This window comes from Charadrius vociferus, unplaced genomic scaffold (genome assembly GCF_000708025.1).
Source record: "Charadrius vociferus isolate BGI_N301 unplaced genomic scaffold, ASM70802v2 scaffold15, whole genome shotgun sequence".
NCBI classification, from domain to species: domain Eukaryota; kingdom Metazoa; phylum Chordata; class Aves; order Charadriiformes; family Charadriidae; genus Charadrius; species Charadrius vociferus.
This window is the reverse complement of record NW_009650064.1, coordinates 2940999-2961931: the sequence shown is the minus strand read 5'-3', so window position 1 is coordinate 2961931 and position 20933 is coordinate 2940999. Positions and strand designations below refer to the sequence as shown.

The 20933-nt window shown below is 37.0% G+C and overlaps 1 protein-coding gene across 1 annotated transcript; it reads left to right on the top strand.

Moving 5' to 3' along the window:
- The first annotated feature begins 1035 nt into the window (after positions 1-1035).
- Positions 1036-20291, top strand: ATP6V1C1 (ATPase, H+ transporting, lysosomal 42kDa, V1 subunit C1). Its single transcript, XM_009891813.1, has 12 exons — positions 1036-1214; positions 3658-3725; positions 4883-4968; positions 5970-6064; positions 11255-11346; positions 12448-12546; positions 13904-13972; positions 15337-15429; positions 15518-15611; positions 16136-16233; positions 17388-17514; positions 19671-20291. Exons 1-12 carry the CDS (start codon positions 1083-1085, stop codon positions 19764-19766), a joined length of 1149 nt encoding a protein of 382 aa, XP_009890115.1. The 5' UTR covers positions 1036-1082; the 3' UTR covers positions 19767-20291.
- The last annotated feature ends 642 nt before the right edge of the window (positions 20292-20933 follow it).

Here is a 20933-nt window from a genome sequence, read left to right as displayed (position 1 = left end):
GCATAGAACGATTACACAGATGAAGGACCTGTATGTGTTGTTTTGGGCAAATTTTGCTACTGTGTCTTAATTCTTATGATATTTGATTCTCTGTCAAAAAAAAAAAAGTGCTGCAGTCTGTGCTCATGTAGATTAGTCTCTTTCAGAGCTGCTACAGGAGACATTGCAAATATAAAAATTTGACATTTACATTCTGTCAAGGTACGCTTTGATTCTGTTCTTCACTCCCTTATTAAAAAAATCCAGTAACTCTCAACTGGTTTGTTCTGTTTCTTAGTGACAGAAGAACATACATCCGCTGAACTTCCTGAGCTCATTTGCAAACTAGCTCAGCATAATTTGTATTTAGTACCCATACTCTCTTGACTAATGCTGGTATGTGTAATGTTATTGAAGGTCTGCAGTGACAAGAGATACCAAGACTAGAAAGTGTCCTCTTTTTCCTTGAAATTTTTACCTGCCAGGAGAACCTTTTTTGATTGAAAGAATAAACTGAATTTTATTGGAGTTAAATATTTTTTTAGGCATTTACTCACTTTAAAACACTGTCCTAACCTGAAAAGTGATTGGAAAAGCTATAATGTCAGAGTTGAAATTTGGTTTTTTTTCTCTTATGTGTTCAGAAAAAGTTATCTGTCATACAGATGCTGGAAGGTATGTACAGCTGTGAAAATAAGATTTGGGTCCTGTTTCTTTGGATTTATTTTCAGTTAGATTGTTTGCTTATAATCTTTTGTGGAATTGCAGTTGAAAGATGCTAATGTTGCAAACTCAGCCCACTTTAACTTGCAGGATGGGCAGTTAAAAAGACTTTCCAACTGTACAAATGTGATTTGGAAAATAGGAAAAAATGAATTTGGAACCACGTGATGCTCTTTGTAAAATCTCTTACAGTGGCTGGAACTGCACTTTAGTAACATGGGATGAGATGTTTTTCTTCAGGCAAAGCTTTGAATCCTGAGCTAATGGCAGATATTCTTTCTCCCCCCCCGCTCCCCCCTCCTCCTGGCTTCCCTTCTACTAGCACCTAGCACCTTGCCTCTATCTTCAGAAGCAGAAAGCATCAAGATAAAGACACAAAAATGACGGAGTTTTGGCTGATTTCTGCTCCTGGGGAAAAAACCTGTCAACAGACATGGGAGAAACTACATGCAGCAACTACAAAAAATAACAACCTTTCTACTAATTCGAAGTTCAATATTCCAGACTTGAAGGTATGTAAGCCCCACATCATGTCTTAAGAAGTAAGTTTGTTTTGCATCATCTTTATTTCTTTAGACTACTCTGTAGATGGGGAATACTTGCAGACTTTTTAGAGAGAACAGCTGACTTTTGATTATGTGTGGATCTAAACAATAATTCAGATTTTTTTTCTGAAATTCTAAGCTAAAATTTCTTCACTCTAAATTTTAAAGGTGCAGCAAGCTGTGTTCTTCCAGCTAATTCAGGACTTTTTCCAGGGACAGTAGTCTTGACCTCGTACTGCTAGCAGTTGGCTGGAGAAGAAAATTAGAAGAAAAATGGACTTGTGATCTGAGTATTCAGATGATATGGTTTCATTTGTATTTTTTTATTATTATTTTTTTGTTGTTTTTTTAGTTCTGAATTGTCTGCTTCTCCTTTTATGGCTGAGATGCAGTGAAAAGGCTCGAATTAAAACACAAGTGTTGATCAAACAGCAGCTACCTTTTCTCTGTCCAAAAGTGCCATTCTTCTGTTAGACTCGTGGGTGTCTCTGACTGAGCATTCCAGTGTGACCTGCTGATGTGTGTTAGAGAAACGGGAAGAAACCTGTTTGAACTATTACTGGGAGAGGCGAAGAGAAGCAAAACCTAAAAGCGGTTTCTCTTTGTTAAACACAATTATCAGGGTATGGAAAAGTTATGAGCCAGTGTTTTCATTAAGAAAAGGTCTATCCTGACACCCAAATGTTTCTTGAACAAGAAGAATTGTGTAACTGAATGAAAGCTCATCAAAGCTTACCAAAATAAAGAGGAAAAAAATGCTACCAATCTCTGTCTACAGAACTGGTCAAGTTCAGGTGGCGTGATGCCTTGTTCCTGTCTCTGCTAAGGAGACATTGTGCCCGGGGCACAAAATGCTCCAGTGTGTCTTCTAAGAGGATCTTCCAACTGCATTTGCATTTAGACTGTCCTGAGTTATGTCAAGAGATATACTAGTAGAGGTAAGAAGACAGACTACAACAAATGTCTGTCTTATCCCAGGAAATCCTTGGACGTGAATCAAACTGTAGGGTGCCTACAGCATGTAGAAAACTAATCACTAGACACTGATGTGGCCCATTAGGGTTATAAACATTTTTTTTTTTTTTGGTTTCTACTCCCTGAAAGGGGCAGAAACTGAGTATACTTTATATACAATGGGAAATGGTCTGGCTTCTGTGGACCTGGTAAAACTGCTTAAGGACTGAGCTCCTTTCATTACAACTCATTGAAAGGGTGATTTCATCTCCATTGAACAGCAGCCTTATTGCTTGAAGACTTCTTGTCCTGTGGCTTGTAAGTGACTAGTCAGAACATTAGCTTCGTTATTCTGCACGTAGCTCAGAAAAAGGTGGGGCATGGAAAGCGATTTGGTTGTGAAGTTACTTAGGTAGTTGTGCTCCTTTGTGTTTCAAGGCTAAAGAGAACAGGAATCATGCAAAGTTGAGTGGTCAAATATATAGAACAAAGATGCTAGACTTAAAAATAATGTTAACAGCATCTTGACTAGACAGAAGATTCACTTATGCCTAATAACATTTCAGCAAGAAATATAAACTGGTAGCTAAAATATTAGAGATAAGAAGTCGCCTCTTTGGAGCTATCTCCTACTTTCATTGAACAGAATGAACAAATGTGTAAGTACTTAGAACGAAAGAAACACTGATATTATGTGACCTGTTTAAAAATAGTCACCCTTTGGCTGTTTAACTTGAGCATAGCTATGCTGTTCTTACGCTTTTTGATGTCTTAGACCCGTTTGAGACTTGTGTATGAAAGAGCAAAACAGAGAATATATTACTGTGCTGTAACTTTCAAATTTGAATTAAACAGAGTCTAAAATGGTGTAATCCTTGGCCCCAGAAAGGTATACCTATTGATCTAGGTTATTACATAAAATTAGGGAAGAAAGTGTTTTCTGGAGGAGAAGGGAAGAAAATGAAAGCTTATAGACAAGCTAGGTATTCCATTACTCCAGATGCAAAAAGTCCATACTTGTGTTGGTCTGACTGCTGCATTACTCTTGTATCCTCAAAGTTTTCAATGTTCTGGTTGCCTGCAGCACTGAGATACCTGATTACAGACATTTCAGATTTGATCTAAAGTAGTAAATCAAATGCTGAAGCAAGTGACTTGTGGGAAATGCAGCCAATTCGTAATGTAGAAGTTGTTTTAAGACTGCGTAGGTGGTTGGAATCCAGGGCTGAAACTGTGCACCAAACTAGAGTGAGTTAGATCTGATACAGTGATGCTTTAGGGTTATCTCGAGCAAATGAAACACAGTGTGACTTTGTTAAAACGACGAGTCTGAAATCTTAAGAGTACAGTATTTTATATAATTCTGAAAAGCTACCTGTTCAGGAGATTAGTTTTTGTTGTAATTTGCTTTTATGTTTCTATACAGTTGCTGATGCACTTTGATCTTTCCTTCTAGGTCGGCACGCTGGATGTTTTGGTTGGTCTGTCAGATGAGCTGGCTAAACTGGATGCATTTGTGGAGGGGTAACATTTTATTTTTACTAGCATGTAAAATGTTAGAATAATGGTGTGACAGTTTGTGAGTCCAAACAATACATGGATTATCTTCAACTTTTTTGGTTTCATAGTGATCCTCTATAGGCAGTCAGCAAGCTAAGATTTAAATAAGCAAAGCTGCTGTTTTTCCTAGTATCTGTATTTGGGAAAAAAAAAATAAAATTAACTTCTTCTGGAATAGTGGGTCACTATGCATTGATGACAGACGGCTCTCCCTATAGTAGTGCTGTGTGCTGCCAGGTCCTGGAGAACTGTTAAGAAATGAGCCTGATGGCTGCGGGAACTGATAATGAAATGAAGTAAAACCTGTTCTTTTAGCAAGTTAAAGTACTATTTACAGCCTTTGAGAAGGTAACGACGTTGTTCCTAATCCACAGAGGTGATTAAACAGCATTAGTATTAAAATGCAAAACCCATTCATCTTGAAGAAACTAATGGTCTTTTGAAAGGGGTTTTGAGCAAATATAACATAATTTCCCATAACTAGAACCTGCAGAGCCATCTTCTGTTTCAATGAGAGAAGTGTTAAGTAGTTGTTTTTAAATACAAAAGGAAACTATTTGGCATGGCACGTGTGAGTAATATTAAAAATAGCTTTTCTAGTGAGGAAGGCAGGTCTCATGAGGGCTCAAGGCTGGGGTTTCTCCATAGCTCTTCAGTTATCTTAGGTGTTTCGTTGTCACGGTTGCCTTGAGTTCGGATTATTGATGACTTCTACCTTGCTACCTGTTTTTAGAAAGGGGTTAGCATTTTGAAAGTACCACAGACTTCAAAAAAAGACTGGAGTATAGTGAGATTACACCTGAAGTCAATGCTTATTACCTGGAGCCAAGGGAACTAGCCTCACCTTGTTGAGAACTGATGAGTAGCAGCACTAGAGAAGGATTTAAATAAAGTTCTGGCATGTATTTGTGAAGTTGGTCTCCTTCTGATACTGAGCCAAATTTGTGCTCTTGGAAAGTTTGTGTGTAAAGCAATCAACTCTTCCTTTTTGATACAATCTCTTAATTCTTTTCCGAGGCAATTTCCGATCAGTTTCGTGAATGGTATTTCTCAAAATGGCAGGTTTTTTTCATTCTTTTTTTTTTCTTCTTTTTTTCATATCTTTATCTTTCATTTTTCAGTGTTGTAAAGAAAGTGGCCCAGTATATGGCTGATGTTCTAGAAGACAGTAAAGATAAAGTTCAGGAGAATCTTCTGGCTAATGGAGGTAAAGTGTGAACCATAATATGTGCATCCTAGAAGTAATAGAAAGGAAGGCAATGAGCCTGAAACATACTGAATGTTACTTCTCTGTATGACAGTCTGAAAGCCTAGTTTAGACATGAAAGTACTTTTTTCCATGAGTCACTGGCCCTAAAACAAATTATAGGATACAGAAAGACAAGAAATAGATCTACATGTTAAATACTCACTCACAGAAGCCTTTTGGTCCTTTAGGGCTGCATTTTGTCGTTGCTGGTCTGTGCTGGAACATAAAAATTACTATTAGTGATCACTGTACGCGTTATTTGTATTAGTCTGTGATCTGAATAGGCATGATTTTACATAAACTATGCTGGAATATTTGGTTATTCCCAAATTGTGATAGAATGTCTTTATAAAACTATTTGTCCAATGGAAATATTTGTCCATCTTATCATAGTGAAGAGTTGCACTAGTCTCTAAATCAGTATTTTGTTTTCAGTAGTAGTCATTTAATAAAATTTAACACAGCTTGTATTGCTGAAAGAGCGGCTGATATGAGTGGATTAACATGAAGACAAGTGCAGTGGTCCTAATTAACACACTTATTCTTAGATAGGAGCTTTGAGTAGTCTCTCTCTTAGATAGCTTTACAAAACTGTTGGTTCAGGTGAGCCACATAATCTTTGCCTTCTTTTTTTTTTTTTTCATCATAACCCTCCCTTCTCCCACCCATTTTTCATGCAAAGCAAAAATAGTTGGTCTCGTTTGTATTTCTCCAGCCATCATTGACTGAGTAGTAAATATAATTTAGGGTCTACAGAGGTGGAGAAACCAATGTCTGAATGCAGAGGTGACAGATAACTGATTGTTTATTTTCAAATTTCTTAAGCTACAGAATCCACACACGTGAAGGTCCGCAAACAGTCTATTACAGTTCTCTTCTGTTACAGCAATCCTACATGGAATATAATACATCAGTCTTTTTATGATCTATCTTAACGAAGTTGTTCTTTAAAATTTTAGTTGATTTGGTCACCTATATAACAAGGTTCCAGTGGGATATGGCCAAATACCCCATCAAGCAATCCTTGAAGAATATTTCAGAAATTATTGCAAAGGTAAAGTAATTTGTTTTTTAAAACTTTCCTATTTGAACTTGAGATATTTATGCAGAAAAATTGGTACTCAAAGCTATTTGCCTATTTTTGTTAGCTTCATATAACTCTGGTAACAATAGGAGTGAACCTGGTAGCAGTGTCTGTGTTTTAGTAACCAAAGAAATATATTAGGATGGGGATGGGATTTGGAGAATGCTCCCTAAAGGCCATCGTGCGGTCTTTTCTGATTTTTGTTATCTGAGATCACAGAGTTAAATAAATAGCTAGCATAGATGTTACCAGCGTGCCATTTGTCTGTTGTTCTCAAACTTTGTGGGCTATTAGCAGTGAACCAAGGAACTTATTTACCTTCTGAAAGCTATGGCACTCAGTTGTGACGGGGAAAAATAAGCTTTCAGTGTTAGATGTAAGAAAAGCTCGTTTGAGTGCTGTCGTGGGTTTTCCTCCTGTCTTTACCTTGGTAAAGTTTTTTTGCACTTTGGGGACCTCTTTTTTTTTTTTTTTTTTTTGTTCTTGCTGTGATCATAGATGGTGTCCTCAGCAGTGACTTTCTGCATTCGAACAGTGAAAGAGTCCTCTGTGGGCTGCCCTTGCTTTAATATCTTCCCAGCTTTTTCTTTTTTTTTTTTTTTCTGTTGTGGTTTAGGCCAAATTGGCCATTGAACAAGTGATGGATGCTCCCCACTACCCCTCTTCAAAGAGAGAGGCAGAGGTTTTCTGTAATCTGCAAACTAGCTCTTGGAATTATTTGTGCCAATAAAATACATAACCTGGGAAAAAGGAGCAGCTGCTCTGAGTGCCTATAGAGATTGTCTTTGGTGATGGATATGTGGAAACTATAATTGGGGTGGGATGGGAGTTAGTGCTGGATGACTCGTTCTTTGCTGTAACTGCAGATTCTCTAGATGTTTCTTTCCTGAAACTATTCATTAAAAATTCTTGCAGAGATTACAGAATCTTAATAAGTGGTACATAGCTGACTGAGAATGCAAGAAACACTTTCATTTTTATATTTTCTTTGGGGCTATCAGTGCATCTTGACTTTACTCCACAAATTACAGTCAGTAACTATTCCTGGAAAACATCTGCAGTGTGGAGTTCTGTTGGAGGAAGACTGATTTATGATTTAAGATTTACACATTAAACATATCCTAGAGATATAAAATAATAATCTTAATATCTAACAATCCTTAAGTACATAAGCTTTTGCTTCTTCAGTAGAAGATATCAGAATGAAATATTCAGCTGTTTATAGCAGTTTATGAAGCATTTTGATCCTTTAGGGCTGTGTTTTGTTATCACTGGTCTCTGGTGGAAAATCACTGTTGCTGATCGCTGTAAACATTCTTTATATTAGTCTGTGATCTGAATAGGTGTGATTTTACATAAGCGATGCTGGAATATTCGGTTGCTCCCAATTGTTTGGCCTGAAGTTTAAGTTGGGAGAAGAGGAACTTGGTGGCAAAGAGGGATAGAGAGAACAGAATAAGACAGGGTGAAGTGGTTTCTACAAGTCTTATCAAGGAGGTACCCTAACAATTCTGTGAATTCTGTGAGGTGATTCTTGAAAAAGTTCCTTTCCTTTGGTTTAGCTTTAAAATAGGAGTGAAAGTTACTGAAAGAAAAAAACTGAAAAAAAGTCTTCAGCTGTGTTTTGAAGTTTGGAATTTTTGGAACTTATGTGTTGCCATACTGTAGAACTTGGTTTTGTAGCAATTAAGTTTGTTAGAAAAAGTATCAAAGAACACAAAGGGATGTGCCCTTCATTGAAATATTATCAAGGATTCAGTACATGTTATCACGTGTCCTGGAGTTTGCTAGCTAAATCACCTGCTTGCAGCAAAGTTGTACTCCAGAACCTGAACTTTAATTTAAATAACTGACTTACATTCTTTTCCATCTGATTTAGGGACCTCACTGAGTTATTAGACTGGATACTAAATGCAGAGAAACAGGTCTGCTGGAGTTCAGCCTGAATCGTCCTGTTGAGGGTTTCCATTTCTCTGCATATTTAGCTGTACCTGTCTTGTATAAGGAGAGCTTCAGGGACTTCAGGAGAGCTTCAGATGTATTAAATCTAATTTCAAATACTTTAAAAAATGTTTTCAGTTGTGAGCCACAGATGTGTGTTCATACAGTGGAGAAGAGAAGGAAGATGACTGAAATTGCTTTACATTCTTGTAGAAGAGACAATGTCACAGGAATTGAAGTAGTTTTGTCCCTAACATAGTTAAAATCTTCACTTTAGCATGCTATTAACATGAAGTTACAGGAAAATTGATAGAGCTACATTAATTAAAATCTGTGAAGCCTCTTGACATGTTGATGTTAAAATAACTTGAAAAACTTGTCAAATCATGAGATACTGCTCATGTTTGTCAGTTGAGGAAAAATTATAGCAGTGTTGGAAACTTTTGAAATAAAAGGAAACCTACGAAAATTATCCATCAAGGTTTTTTTAGCTTTTAACTTTCAGAAGTATTGTGGACCCCGGTATCAATACCGAAGACTTTGAAGATGTGCCATGTGAGAGCTGTCACTTAATCTAGTCATTCTTTGTATGGAGACAACCTCAATAGCCTTAGTGCCCTGGTCCAACATTTTCAGCAGTCCAGGCATCTACTGAAGTACAGCAGCTCAGCTGTATAGGTACAGCAGGACACTCATAGAATCATAGAATTGTCAAGGTTGGAAGAGACCCTTGGGGTCATCGCGTCCAACCAGTGACAATGGTTTAAATATCAGGGGTTTGCTTCATGTAGAAATAGGCCCACTATGTTAGACTGGTAGCTTCTTTAGCAATATAATGAGTTTGCCTCATTTTGCAATGACATTCAAGAGTTATCCACCGATTGTACTACCAAAAGGAAGTTTGTTGCTTCATTTGGCAGTTTTACACAAGTGTATTTTCAAGAGCTCTGCTGTGACATTGAGGTTTGTGGTTCTGCGTTCTCTAACATTTTAATAGGAAGCAAAGCTGGTTCTTGTTTACAGTAAACTCCAGTCAGTGCAGCAGTAACAGGCTTTTGTCTAAGCTGTCATCTTTTTAAAAGGCTACTGACTTTACAAATGAGAACAATTAGAGTATTAACAATTAGGAAATGATGAATGGATCTGGTTCAGAAAGGCAGTGTTTGGTATCAATGGTTTTTGCTTTTTGTCATTAAACAATGCATAGTTAGAAAGTTGTTGAACAAGTTTTGATCCTTGGAAAAGGCAGAGGGGAAGGTTGTTGGTCTGGGAAAAAGTCCAAATGCACAAAGGTACTAGATTAATAGTTTCTGATTATTTTTTCCTCTAATGCTGTCTTCTAGCTGGAAAAAAAAAAAAGTGCCATTTCTTATAGTATAAAAAAAACACTTTCATTTCTTGTATAAAAAAAGTTTTCATGAAGATGTATGCTTTGTGATGCCTACTGAACTGTTCCACAGGCTTTGCTAAAGGTTACATCAGTCAAAGAATTTAAATTACCTTAAATACTCATCTGTTTAAAAAGTAGATTGTCTTATTTTCAGAGTATTTTGCTGTATCTGTAAAGGTGCAAGCTGTTAGTCTGTTGCCAAATGAAACTGCCAGAATGTTCAGGCTTTTAATGACTCCTTCCTTCTACAGACAAGTGAACTTACATGTTACCACAAAAAACATCACTCTTTAACTAAGTGATGTAGTTTGAGAGAGATTTATTTTGTGGAAATAAAATCATATCTGGATCCACGAGCTCAAGTGTTGTATGCAGACAAAATGTTTTGTCAATGGCCTGAGTCCAAATAAAGACAGTGTCCCTTGGCTGTGTTAAGGTACTTGTCCCTGGGAATTTTTATATGCTTGTACCTACATACCATAGTGAGGAAGCAGAGAGGGAGGGAGTAGGCAGCAGTACAATGCCAGACCAATACTGTACCACGTTCTTTCAGTTATCCAACTAACTGTATTGATTTTTAAAATACTTCCTTGTGTAGGGTACACTGATAGGAGTAAGATCGGATGTTTAAGACCTACTATTTTTTTAATTTGTTTTGTGTTCTTCCACTTGCTGCCAAGTTACCTAGCTGGTAATGAATCATTTTGGTAATCATTCTAATTAATACATTTGAGAAAGATGGCTTGCGTGAGCAGCGATGGCATGCTGAATGGGAGTCTGAGTCTAAATGGTAAAATAGTCGGAACTTTGATATGAAAGTTTGAAAGAGTATTGAAGGCTGCCAGTGGCATTGAACATAGAATGCTGCCTCTACTTGATTAGATAGATATATTTATTATCTGAAATAAATTGGGTTCAAGCCTGAAGTACTGTTTATCAGTCTGCCCTGGAACTGGCCCTGTGCAATTTCAGACATTCCTGAATACATAAGTTTTTACTAAAGAAAGAAAGTCTCTGTAAAACAGAATTTTCTTTATAGTTGTAAGCCACTACCCATGTAAAACAGCAGCATAAAAGATGACTTTTGTGAAGGGAGATGGTGACATAATTTATTGTATTTTCCTTTGCAAACATACGGAATGGGAAATAGCTCTGTTTAGGGGAAAATAATCACACAATAATTGTGATAAAATTTAGAACCTTAAATAGCATCAACCATTCGGATCAGGCAGATTATGATTTAATTGATATTCTATCTTTCGGTACCCAAGGCTGTTCATTTCAAGGAAAGGTGCAAATTGCGGTAGGCCAACACAGTGCGACAGAGTCTCCTCTTAAGTTGTAGATGATGCAAAGCAGTAATGCTTTAGGTTACTTAAGTCTTCATTTGCTACTCATAGAACTGTACCATCACTCTTGTCACTGAAACTCTAATGAGGGAAAAGTATGAGAAGTGAGGTAACAGCTGGAGGAAATGATACCCAGTGTTCACAACTGTACTTGTATCGCAGTAGGAAGGTAAACTTCAAATGATCTCTCCTGTCAGCTGAGATGGAGGGTGGTAGCCTCAAGGTGATGGAGTAATGATCAGCTGCGTGCAGTAGCACGTCCAGTTGATACCAGAAGAGGATGTGTAACTTATTATTGCCCAATTTTTCTTTAAAGGAATTCTAACTTAGAGTTTTCTGAGTTTTGAGTGAAGTTTTTCAAGAGAAATAAACATTTTTTTTATTACGTTCTTGGTTGCAGATCTAAGCTTTGAAATTAAGAAATCATTTAAAAACTATTCTAGTTCTTTAGAGACTGTTCCTTTTCCTTTTATCTTTAAGGGAGTTAACCAGATTGACAATGATCTAAAAGCAAGAGCCTCGGCATACAATAATCTGAAAGGGAATCTTCAGAATTTGGAAAGAAAGAATGCGTAAGTCACATTGTTTTTTGCTAATGTAGCACAGGAAAGTTACCTAACCATGAAAACCTAGTAACATGTGAAGAGATACATGCTTTAAGCTTAATGTGGTTTTGAGGCATTTATCAATCTTGAATAGCAACTGTCATAAAAGAACAGCTTTTATTACCAGCTGCCTTGTTGGTACTAATTCACTTGCGATTGATACGCAGTATGAAATACACAAAAGCATGTTCAAATAGTATAAATTGCTGGAGCTTTTGAGAGAAGCTTGCTGTGAAAGTGGTGTGTAACACTTAGGTATCTGTCTAAACAAGGAAGTTTTCCCCTTCACTCCAATTTATGCTTTAAGCATATCAATATTTCTGGGTTTCTCCCCTCAAAATTCACCAGTAGAGAGACAGCTGTTGCATACATGCAGATGATAAATTAAACAAGGACTGTGTGCTGTCTTGTCATATACATGTGATGATTATCTGAAATACAGTTGAGGTACAGTAGTTCTTCTGTGCAAACATGGTTGATTAATTTTACCCAGCCCTACCATTACAGTTAATGGTACAAACCTGCTGTCTGGCTCAGAACCATGGGTCATACTAACGATAGCCATTTTATGAGTGAGCCTTAAATTCCGTCTTAAGCCATGGTAATTTGTCAGCTAAGCCCCGTTAATTCTGTGTATGTTCTTAGCCATTTGTGAATATGAGGCAATATGCTGCTTTAAAATTTTTTTGAGGTTCTGTATGTAGGCCTTTACTAGGTTAGTTGTAACTCTGAGGCTTCATATACTGGACTTCACAATTAAAGGTTTTAATGGTTCTTGCTTGTGTTTTTACATCACTTTTAAAAAGAGCACTTGGCTTCTTGAACGTGTGAGGTGTTTGAAATATGAAAATGACGCACAGAAGTGGAGCTACTGATAAAAACTTTCAGTGACTTTCGACAGTAAGGTATAAAATGAGTATAAGAACATTCTGTTTGCTCTGCTAATAGTGATTGTGTAGGTAAAATATTTTTGAAAATGTTATACTGTCAAGCACTGGAAACTGTTGTTCAGATAAATTCAATTCTTAAACATGTATTTACTCTGGCTGTCATTTTGTTTCTTTGCAGGGGAAGCTTACTAACCAGAAGTCTTGCTGATATTGTAAAGAAAGAGGACTTTGTACTTGATTCAGAATATTTGGTCACGCTATTAGTGATTGTACCGAAGTAAGTTTATTGTTTGTCCTAAGAGCAGAATAAAATAAGACATTTAAATCAAATAATAGATCCCACAATCCTATAATACTGTAAGAAAGGACATCTGAATTGGTTTAGAATTTTCCTGCATGAACTAACACAAAGTTTTGGATGCTTAGCAGAGGCAGACACGCCTGTGTACCTGTATTCCATTGTTCACAAGAACTCATTATAAGGAATGCTGAGTGCTTATGAATTTCTTCAAGAAACTGGAGATTAGACTTAAGTCTCTTATCTAATATTAGCCATGGCTAGTCACGTTGCAGAAGGTATCCTTATGAAAATAATAAGTACTGAGTGAAAACATGACTTGTTTTAAATTAGATGGCTTAATGATTGAATTATCCGGGTTAGGACTGTGCTGGCTTTCACCACTTAGTGAGCAAAGATCTCTATTCTTCTTTGCTCTGCACTTTTTCCGATTGTCAGAACACTGCTTTTTTACATATCTACATCTCTACCAATGGAACACTGCTTATGTCATGTCAAAGGTTTGCCGGGAATAGGTTGTCCCTGTCTGTAATGTTTAAACGACAGAAAACCCACCTTTTCCCCTGGTCGAGGAAAGTGGTGATACACATGTCCCTGAGACTCCTGTAAAATGAGAAAATGGCAGACAACTGTCTTTCTGGAGCGGGGAAGAAGAGAGCTTCTAACTTGTAAAGATAGCCAGTAGGCTATTTATCGCATGAAGCAGTAGTCTCTGTCACATGTAAAACTCTGGTGAAGGCAAAGGAGTTTTGCAGTGGCTTTAGCAGAAAACAGGTGGTTAGTATATCTTGACTGTTGTTTTTCTTTTACCTTTGACTTGGCTGTGGTGTTGAAAGGGTGGAACCTCTTCACCACCACCTACAGAAAAGCAGGGCTTCCAAAATTCTCAGTGGTCCTTCAGGCAAATGCAGGACTCTGGGGAACACATTTGTAATTGTGGAAAAAGTATTCCTGTTAGTAACTCAGAAGAGCAGAGCTACATAAGGAGTTTCTGATAAACCTTGACAGTTAAGTCAGTTTGGTCCCCTGAGATCTGAACTTAATGATGACTAATTTAATTTCATAGTTCTCTGATTTCAAAAATTTTATATCTGTAAATTTACATAAAAACTGAAAATAAAATATGTTACTTTTGCTATAATTACAGTTATTTAGCAATAATCTTAAAAAAAGCATGAGGACTGTGCCTAATGTCTTGTATTTCTGACAGCCTACACCTGGATTGGAATATGTGATGATTAAACATTTTTAACATTTTTTGGAAAAACTTGATTCATTTATCAAAGATTTCTTACTATAGTACAAAAAGTCTAATCATAACATGTGTATTCTCTAGGTTAAATTATAATGACTGGGTTAAGCAATATGAAACACTAGCAGAGATGGTTGTACCACGTTCCAGCAAGTAAGTTGTTAAATGCTAAATCTCATATTTGCACGTGCTATAAGTGTTCTTTATCTTTAGTGACTTTGAATGTTAAAGATTGGTCAAAAACTTCTCAATGTTCAGTTCTATAGCTTTATCTGATTAAACTCTATTATGTTGTAGCTGAGGAAAAACTGAAAGGATCCCTAACTCTAGGGTTAACAAAGTTATCAAACTAATTTATGTGGAATGAGTAAAATAATTGAAACGTTAATCTAGTTCAGGTCAGGCACATTCAGCTTCAGGCTGGTGCATGATGGGGTTTAGCAACAAATACTAGCTAGCTAACTGGTAAGCTTTATGCCTCTATTCAGATGACTTAAAAACAAATTCCATATACCCTTTGAAACCTGCTCAAGATTGAAGAACTGCAAGTGTAGGTGGTTTTCTTCTGTGTGAAGAAAAGTAACTTGTCTCTTACGGGCTAACAAAGGTCCTTGATAGTAAGCCAGAGCTTGATGTCTGTGATGGGCAAGACTGAGGCCAGGATTTGATAATATTGTTAAGCCGCTTTAGCACGTGTTGAAGATAAAGGCAACATGGAGCACAAAGCATTGCTGTGTTGTTAATTTTGACTGACAGGGTGAGGTTTAATTAGCCAGATCTGATATTACCAGCTTTGTGCCAGTTATAAAATCTGAACTTGCTCTGGGTAACTTCACGTTTGAGTTGGATCAACTTAAGCCTGGTGAGAGATCTGCTAATGATTCTTACTTAATTACTGGGAAACCATGATCTAAGGGTAGCTTAAGAAGAGGTGACTTGTTAAATTATTGGATAAATCTTGTATTTAAGACAGTATGACACTAAGGAACAGTATAAATTTCTTCAAGCTTTTTTCTTAAGGTGAAATCTCAAAATAAGCAGTATTGTCTTGAATAGTAAGTCTAGGGGTTGTCTTTACAGTCTAAGAAACGCTTTTTCTTACCACCCTATGTCTTTTTAATTTGTGTCCTTTTCTATTCTAAATCCATTTCCTTTTTCTTTAAAACACATTTCTAAAATTTCTATGGTCCAAACTTTTCAGTATAAAATAAGCTTTAGTTCCTTTTTCTGTAAAATAATTTTAACTTGAACAAATATCCGGGAGTGTGTGAAGTGTTTCCAAGTGGTGAAGTCTCTGAGCCTGAAATGGAAACTGATATCCTTTACAAAGGGAGTAATAAAAGCGGTTGCTAAAGTTTCGGTTACTTTCTGTATAACGTGTTTAATTTGGGAACTAATCCCATGTGATTATCTACATTTACGTTCTTCCTAGTAGCAATAAAGTACAACTTAAGCTACTGTATGTCAGGCATGTGGTGACTTGTACCTTACTAATTCTGACACTTCTTTCTGTGTAGTGTACTCTTTGAGGATCAAGATAGTTACCTTTGTAACGTCACCTTGTTCAGGAAGGCAGTGGATGACTTCAAGCATAAAGCCAGAGAATATAAGTAAGGCTTATTCTGTGTGTGTTCTGCCTCGCACGCTTTGAAGGATCTCTAGATAACCACTTTTGATTTTATTCACTCCCAAATGCAGATTTATGGTCCGTGACTTCCAGTATAATGAAGAGGAGATGAAAGCAGATAAAGAAGAAATGAACAGACTGTCAACTGACAAGAAGAAACAGTTTGTAAGTCTGTATAAACTAGTCATCATAGAAACATGAGACATCTAAGACTTGTTGTTGCTATGTAACGATTTCATGAACTTGTGATTCTGAGTAAGCATTGCAAGGATGACATGACATAGTCAGCCTGCCACCCAGCTGATCTGCTCAGGGATAATTGAGTTTCCTCTAGCACAAATGCTCTTCGCTGTGTTGAACCAAGTGCTGACACTGCAGCTGATAATATATTAAGTTTGAAAATGGACAAGTATTTGAATTAAATGATCAGATATTACTGAAGTGGTCCTTAATATAGTTAGTCCACAGCAGTTGAGATGGTGTACTGAAGAGACAACAGAAGTCTTGTTAAATTTCTCTTTACTTAGTATCAAAACACCCTTGAGCCATTATGTCCATAGTAAACTCTGCCTTTAAGTTCTCTTTATTATCATGGTACAGATATTGAGTATCTGCTCAAACATGCTTAATGGGCTGAATCTTTTTATGTACTTTGAACAACAAATTTTGTTCCCTCTTCCCTTTCACAGGGGCCTCTGGTTCGGTGGCTGAAAGTTAATTTCAGTGAAGCTTTCATTGCGTGGATTCATGTGAAAGCACTACGAGTTTTTGTTGAATCTGTTTTAAGGTAATGAGGCAGACCTGAATGGTGCTTTTCTTCCTAGACTCTGTAAGGATTTACATCTAGCTTGGGTTTACCAGACTGAGGTGTGTGAATGCCACTCATCTCAGAAGGAGGAAACAAGAATAGCTGATGGCAGTAGCTCTTGTTGCCAGTTGTGGAATATTTGAGGTAGATAACTGTATGTCTTGCCCCTTGGATAGTCTTCCCAGCAGTGCTTTAGGAATTACAGGTATTCTGTAAGTTGCAGCAAGGCTTTTCTGCTGATTCTTAGCTTGCTTTGTGAGCTGCTTGTAGAAGGAGCTTACTATATTGTATATTTAAGTGGGAAATGTGAATAGTTCAGAAAAAAATATTCGGGCTTTGAGTAATACAGCTTGACATCTTGAAATGTATGCTTTTTCTTTAAAATGTGCCTTTCTAAGAATTTTGTAGTCTAAACTTTTCAGTATTAAACCATTCAATATTCTAACTATAAAATTTATCTGCTTTTTTCTTCATAGCTATCCAGAAGTATAGTGACTAAGTTGACTTAAGAACAGCTGTAGTTGTTCTGCAGGAGGAAGGACTAGAGTTAGAGTTGGAAAGACTTTGGCCTTAGTCAGAAAATGGAAAGGTTTTTCTTAGCCTTTTTGATCAGGTGACAACCATAGGAGAAAAAGAAAAAAATAATCACATTGACTTGTATTCTAGTCTGTTTCATAGCTACTATGGGCTTATTTTGAAGACAAACTTGAGTAAGTAAGAAAGCTGAACTTGATTTGAATATTGGCAAATGTTTCTGTACATCTAGAAAGGAGGATTGAGTAGAGGCTAGATTCTCCACCTAGTGGCATAAGCGAAGTCTTGCAAGTAAACTAGTTGGAATGCTTAAAACTTAGTCCGAGGCCTCAGGTAACTTTGAGAATTGTGCTAAGTACTCAAGGATTTAAAATGGTTTTAAAAGTATTCAGACTTCTGTTTTGTTATTTTAAACTTGAAGTTCTACTTTATTGATGCCTTATGAATTGTAGAAACAGAGTGGTCTTGCAAAAACAAAAATGAGCAGAATTTCCTCTTCAGCAATAGGATTCTGTCTCAAAATAAAATACAATTCTGCTTTGAAAGATAAAAGAAGGCTTATTTCAGCATTTTCATAGTTTTCTGCTTGACTTCCTCAGGTATGGTTTGCCAGTTAACTTCCAGGCAATGCTGCTTCAGCCTAATAAGAAAACAATGAAGAAACTGAGGGAGGTTTTGTATGACTTGTACAAACACCTTGACAGCAGTGCGGCAGCTATCATTGATGTAAGTATTTTTGTAACTGCTACTCCCCTTCAGTATTTAGTGTGTTTAAGGCCAACAGAGGTTTTTTTATTTATTAAAAAGCTACACCTGTCCATATTCTCCATCATTCTCTCACAGTACAGAAAATTATGTCTCCTTATAAAAATACCACTTCTGTTTTACATTTTTGCAAAGCAGATAGTATTCAAAGTTGCAACCGATGCATTTGATGAGTTGTCCAGTATAAAAGTCTCATGTAGCTTCTTACTGCATTTTTTCCTACTACTGATGGAAAGATATATTACAGACTGCAAACATATGAATAAATCTAGCTGGCGCGGTGGGCATTGTAGACACCACCCTAGCCAGTGCCATGGGGATCCCTCAATATGTTTAGCAAAGGCTGGTGGCTAAATTTGCCTCACATGCATTTGGGGCCTTCCCTGAAAAATGTAATGTCTGTGCAGCTCTTGTACATACTTATACTTTTCTGAAATGAAGGCATCTCCATTAGCCACAGGTACATTATATGTCTCTTCCACACCCCTCACATGAAATGTAGCCTTGGTAACTGTGGACAGTTGGGATAACTTGCCTGGATTCCATCCAAGGAAGGGACCCACCCACTCCAGAAAGCAGGCTGTAGTGCTATATCCAGGACCTTTTCTTTTCATATGTTGAGTCACCCCTTCATCCCTTAATGGAAATGCAGTGGGATGTTCCTTCAAGAATGATGCTTACTGGTTAGAGAGGAGGCTGCAGGGACGGTCATGCTCTGTCTTTGTCTCCTTCCTCTTCTTATAGCAATGTTCAAAGCTTGAGGAATGGAACGAAGGGCAACGAAGCTGGTGAAGGGCCTAGCAAACAAATCATATGAAGAGCAGTTGAAGGAGCTGGGACTGTTTAGTTTGAGGAGGAGGAGGCTGAGGGGAGACCTCATCACTCTCTACAACTATTTGAAAGGACACTGTAGAGAGGTTGGTGCTGGTCTCTTCTAACAGGTAATTAATGACAGAACAAGAGGGAATGGCTGGAAAAGCTCCAACAGGGTGGATTTAGACTGAACATTAGGAAAGAATTTTTCACAGAAAGAGTGGTTGGGCATTGGAATAGGCTGCACAGGGAGGTGGTTGAGTCACCGTCCCTGGATGTGTTTGAGACGTTTAGATGTGGTGTTGGGGAGAACTTTGTAGAGTAGGGTTGATGGTTGGACTCGATGATCCCAAGGGTCTCTTCCAGCCTAGACAATTCTATGATTCTATGAATATCCTCAAAGAATTCAAACAAAGTCAACTTCGATGTGAAACTAGGCTTAAGGAACTTGAGCACATCGTATCTTTTTTGAGCCCAGAAGGAATACATCAATTGTCCACACTCTACGGTAGCAGTGGCCTTAATACTGAAACAACCTTTATTTTGGTCGCATTGCTATCCTTGTTTTTAAGTTAACATAGTTGTCCTTCTCTGCTGAAGGAGGCCGAATTGATGTCAGGATGGAGTTATCCTTTCCGTCTGTAGAGGTCTCACTTCCATGTTTAAAACTGATTTGCTAGGAGGCTTATTTTACTAATTTATTTTGTATCCAAAAGCAGTGCTTTTTGTAGTTAAAGATTAACTAAAAATAGACCACACAATGAGTTTGGCTGAATTTAAAAAGATAAAAAATAATCTTCCTTGTTTTTCCAAAGTATTTCCAGGCCTTTTGGAGGAAGGGGGATGTGAGACAATTTAGGTGAAAATTAAAGATCCTGGACTTCATGTAACTTCCTGGATCATTCAGCACCCTATAACATTCTTTTCATAACTGGCTATGTTTAGAAGTAGTAAAAAGTAATTGCAGTACTTTTCCTTCCATTTAGTGGCGGTGTGTTTACTATAGCAACAGATAAGAATTATTGATACAAAGCTACTTAGATTTTAAAAAAGCACTTGTATTTCAGTTTGAAAAATACTGTTATTCATTTATCCAAGTTCTAACTTTGTTGACTAAATGGTCACTTAAACATATATTCATTTATCCAAGTTCTAACTTTGTCTGTTGACTAAATGGTCACTTAAAAATTAAGCTTGAGGTCTTGCCTGACCTGTTTGCTTCTGAAACATATGAATGTTTTGTCAACTTCTGAATAGGAGTCTGAATTGTAAGAGTGTAACTGGTTTCAAAACTTTATTTGCAGGCAACTGTGGATATTCCAGGCTTAAACCTCAGTCAGCAGGAGTACTACCCATATGTGTACTACAAGATTGATTGTAATTTGCTGGAATTCAAGTAAAAGTTCCCTAACATGGCAATCTTCTCAGTGTTGGTGTAAACAAACAGAAGTGAGGATGAAGTACAGTGATACTTTTAACACTCTACTAATCATATGCTTGCTTCTTATGTTAGGTGAATTTAACACACAGTGGTCCATCTCTAGACATTTTCTTTTTAAAGAACAGTGTAGGTAATCTGCTTTTAATCAATGATGTCTGTAAATGTATATTGAGAGAATTGAAGTATTTATAAACAGAGTGATTTATTTAAGGAAAAGCTCATTCCTCTTTCATATGGTGGTCTGTGTTAATTCCATTTACCATTGTTTATAAAAAAAACAAACCCCCTTGTTTACAGAAGAATAGTGTAAATGTTTATGGCCATTTTGTTCATTTGATTTAGTAGATACAATTGTGTTAATGTTGTTGAACTGTGATGTAAAGTATGTAAAATTGGTATGGAATTGTGCTTTCTGAATGGTTTAAACTTACAATCGAAGCACTGTAAACACAGGAGAAAATAAACATGCCTGTGCAAATGTGTCGCTTTTTTGTACTAATAGCTGTAGATACTTGTGTTTAAACTGAAGCAATGTATTAAGTCTTAAAACCAATGCTGCGTCTTGCATGCAGTGGTACAGAATGCCGTTGGCTTCAGCACAAAGACTTTTAAGAGATGTAAGTATTTCTTTTGCTTTGTGCAGAAATGCTCAAGTATGTTGTTTGGCCACCAAACCTATGTATGAATGTTTTTCGTGTTTATATCTTCATGACTCTAGAGAAAAGATAGGAGACGATTATTGGGAAGATGGGAGTAACCTGGGACGTTAACAAGACAGGCTGATCTGGGATTTTGTGATAATTCTTTGTTCTTTTTTCAATCAGTTGAAGCTTGAGACTGCTTTATGGCTTCAAATACTGTACTATTAGATGCTCGTGGGATTTTGAGGGTGTTTTTTCTTTTGGCAGCGTTCTTTCTACCATACAGGGAAAGTGACAGCTTCCTTTTAGTGTGTATAGAGAGGGGTTGTCTATTTCAGTAGCCGTTATCACAGCTATTATATGTATTGTATATATTCCAGTTGCTAAATATGCAGTAAAAACTGCAGTACCTTTTAAAACTGACTTCAATTAAGACTGAGACTGGAGGAGCAGTATTAGTATTTGAAGTACTGTAACTGCTGGAT